The sequence below is a fragment of the Monopterus albus genome, unplaced genomic scaffold (genome assembly GCF_001952655.1).
Source record: "Monopterus albus unplaced genomic scaffold, M_albus_1.0 scaffold277.1, whole genome shotgun sequence".
Classification (NCBI taxonomy): Eukaryota; Metazoa; Chordata; class Actinopteri; order Synbranchiformes; family Synbranchidae; genus Monopterus; species Monopterus albus.
In genome coordinates this window covers 939134-941201 of record NW_018128157.1, presented here as the reverse complement: position 1 = coordinate 941201, position 2068 = coordinate 939134, and the positions used below count along the sequence as shown (strand labels likewise).

At 41.4% G+C, this 2068-nt stretch overlaps 1 protein-coding gene across 1 annotated transcript in view; it reads right to left on the bottom strand.

Annotated features, from left to right (window-relative positions):
* Nucleotides 1-200: 200 nt before the first annotated feature.
* The window catches only part of LOC109973032 (cytochrome c oxidase subunit 7A-related protein, mitochondrial-like), a 5114-nt gene continuing 3246 nt past the window's right edge, over nucleotides 201-2068 (bottom strand). The window contains exon 3 of the mRNA XM_020622326.1: nucleotides 201-528. Within this exon, the coding sequence (XP_020477982.1) occupies nucleotides 388-528 (141 nt within the window). The 3' untranslated portion in view covers nucleotides 201-387. The remainder of the gene's footprint in view (nucleotides 529-2068) is intronic.

Below are 2068 nucleotides of genomic sequence, written 5' to 3'. Positions count from 1 at the left end.
TTCTAACACTTTGATCCCTCTGTAAAGTGACTATAAAAATGATCAAGTTGTGACTGGAGTTTGGTGCACAGACTGAATGTGCAGCAAGAGGATTGAGACCATTTACGTCTGAGCTGACACCTCATCTGTCCACAGGTATACATATGACCATTGTGTTCCTGTGTTTAAACATTTAAACAAACATACACAAACACATTCTTTTACAACAAAATAGATTTATTCTTAATTCTCCACACCAAAAATATCACAAAGTGTTTTTATTTGCTAAAAGTCTGCCCCCGAACACCTCATTAGAAGCCTTCACTCATCCCTGAACACCCTGTTGTCTATCACATTGAACGTCCACAGAAATCTCTGGTCCAATCAGAGTGCAGCGAATCTGCAGCATTACTTGTTGCCAGGCTGGGCAGCAATGTAGAGAGCCACGAGGCAGTAAAAAGCACCCCCCACCGTCAGACCCATGGTGGTTCGGTACAGCAGCTTGTCTATCAGACCCCCCTTAAGGTGGACTGGGATCCCATCTGCTCTCTGAGAGAAGGAGAAACAGGTTACCTGTAAGGGGTGGGGGCTTATATCACCTCAAATTGCACACATGGCCTGCCACAACGCACCTGAGTAGAGTTCAGTTTAACCAGATTTCTAAATAGTACACTAGGGGTAACCATGGCAACAAGGTCAAAGGTCTTCGAAAGATTTTCAAGGACCACAGGGCCCACTTCAGTGATCCTTGGAAAAACCTCCATGTTTAATCTAACCTTTTACATGATGCTGAAACATTCTCATGGACCCAAAAATATTCAGGATTTAAATATATTTAAGGACTACTGTAACCTAATCCATGACCTATGGGACCTTTCATCAGTCCCCCCAAACAGAAATAATAAGAAATAAATTAATACTTCTATTAAAAGTAAAATAGTCACACAAGACTTCACAAGTTTCAACAAGCATGGGCCTTAACAAGTTAAAAACAAAAACTCTTCACACATGTAGGTAAAGAGCGAACCCAGTCTTAGGCCATTGCCTTAGTCCCAGTCTACTAAAAGCACATGGGAGTATCATGTGTAATTATTACAAAATGAGAGGGACTGATTTCCATCGGACATTAATTGTACATGCAGCGGGGGGTTTTGGCATGGGCGAACCGGGCAGCCGCCCAGGGCGGCATTTTTTCATGACACGTGGGGGGCAGCACAAGCACTTAGAAAGAAAATAATCTGCGCCGCTAAGCGGTTTTCTATTATCTATCATATGTGGCGCCCCTGCTTGATGAGAAGGTGCCGTGCACAGAAGCTGTGTGAGAGGTGGAAAGGGGATGGGAGGGGGCGCAGGCGCAGTAGGAGAGTTCACCTCTCCCAAATGGAGCGGACGGGGGGGTCCACTTAGTAGGCTAAACTAAGTCAGTGACACCTTGACTTTCTTCCAAATAATGCACATTTGATTCATAATATTAAAAAAACACAGACCTATAATTTGCACGTTTCTGTTTTTTCCAAATTGTGTAAAATGGCTAATACAAATAGGTAATACAAGGTGAATTGGTTTAGTCTTGACTTCTGGTCATGAGTGACAGTGTTGGGGGATGGGAAATCTGTTGATTGGAAAAATAAAAAAAACAGAGCGATGGAGAGAAAAAGGTCAAAGCTGTCAGGTGCCCAATTTAGGAAAAAGAGAAAAGAAGAAGAGGAGAAACAAACAACGGATAAAGGTATGCAGCTATGTTCTGTATGATTACGGTATCCATGTCATCAGTGAAGGGCTAATGTTAATTTATTGGTATATTGTTAACTCTTACGTTTGTTAGCCTTCTTGCTATGATGCTTGCTATGCTTACACAACAATAATTCAGTCTTTACTCGACACAAGATCTAATTTCACCAGAAAATTGTGCTTTGCAACAAAACTGTTACAAGTACAGTTATTATTTGCTTCCATCATTCAGGTTAATGTTTGCCCCTGTAATTAGCCAATGGAATTTACATATGCGTAGGTAGTTTCAAAGACAACATTTGCCATTTGCTATAACTCTGTTATGTGACAAAGCATATAATTCAAAGCAGTAGGTTAG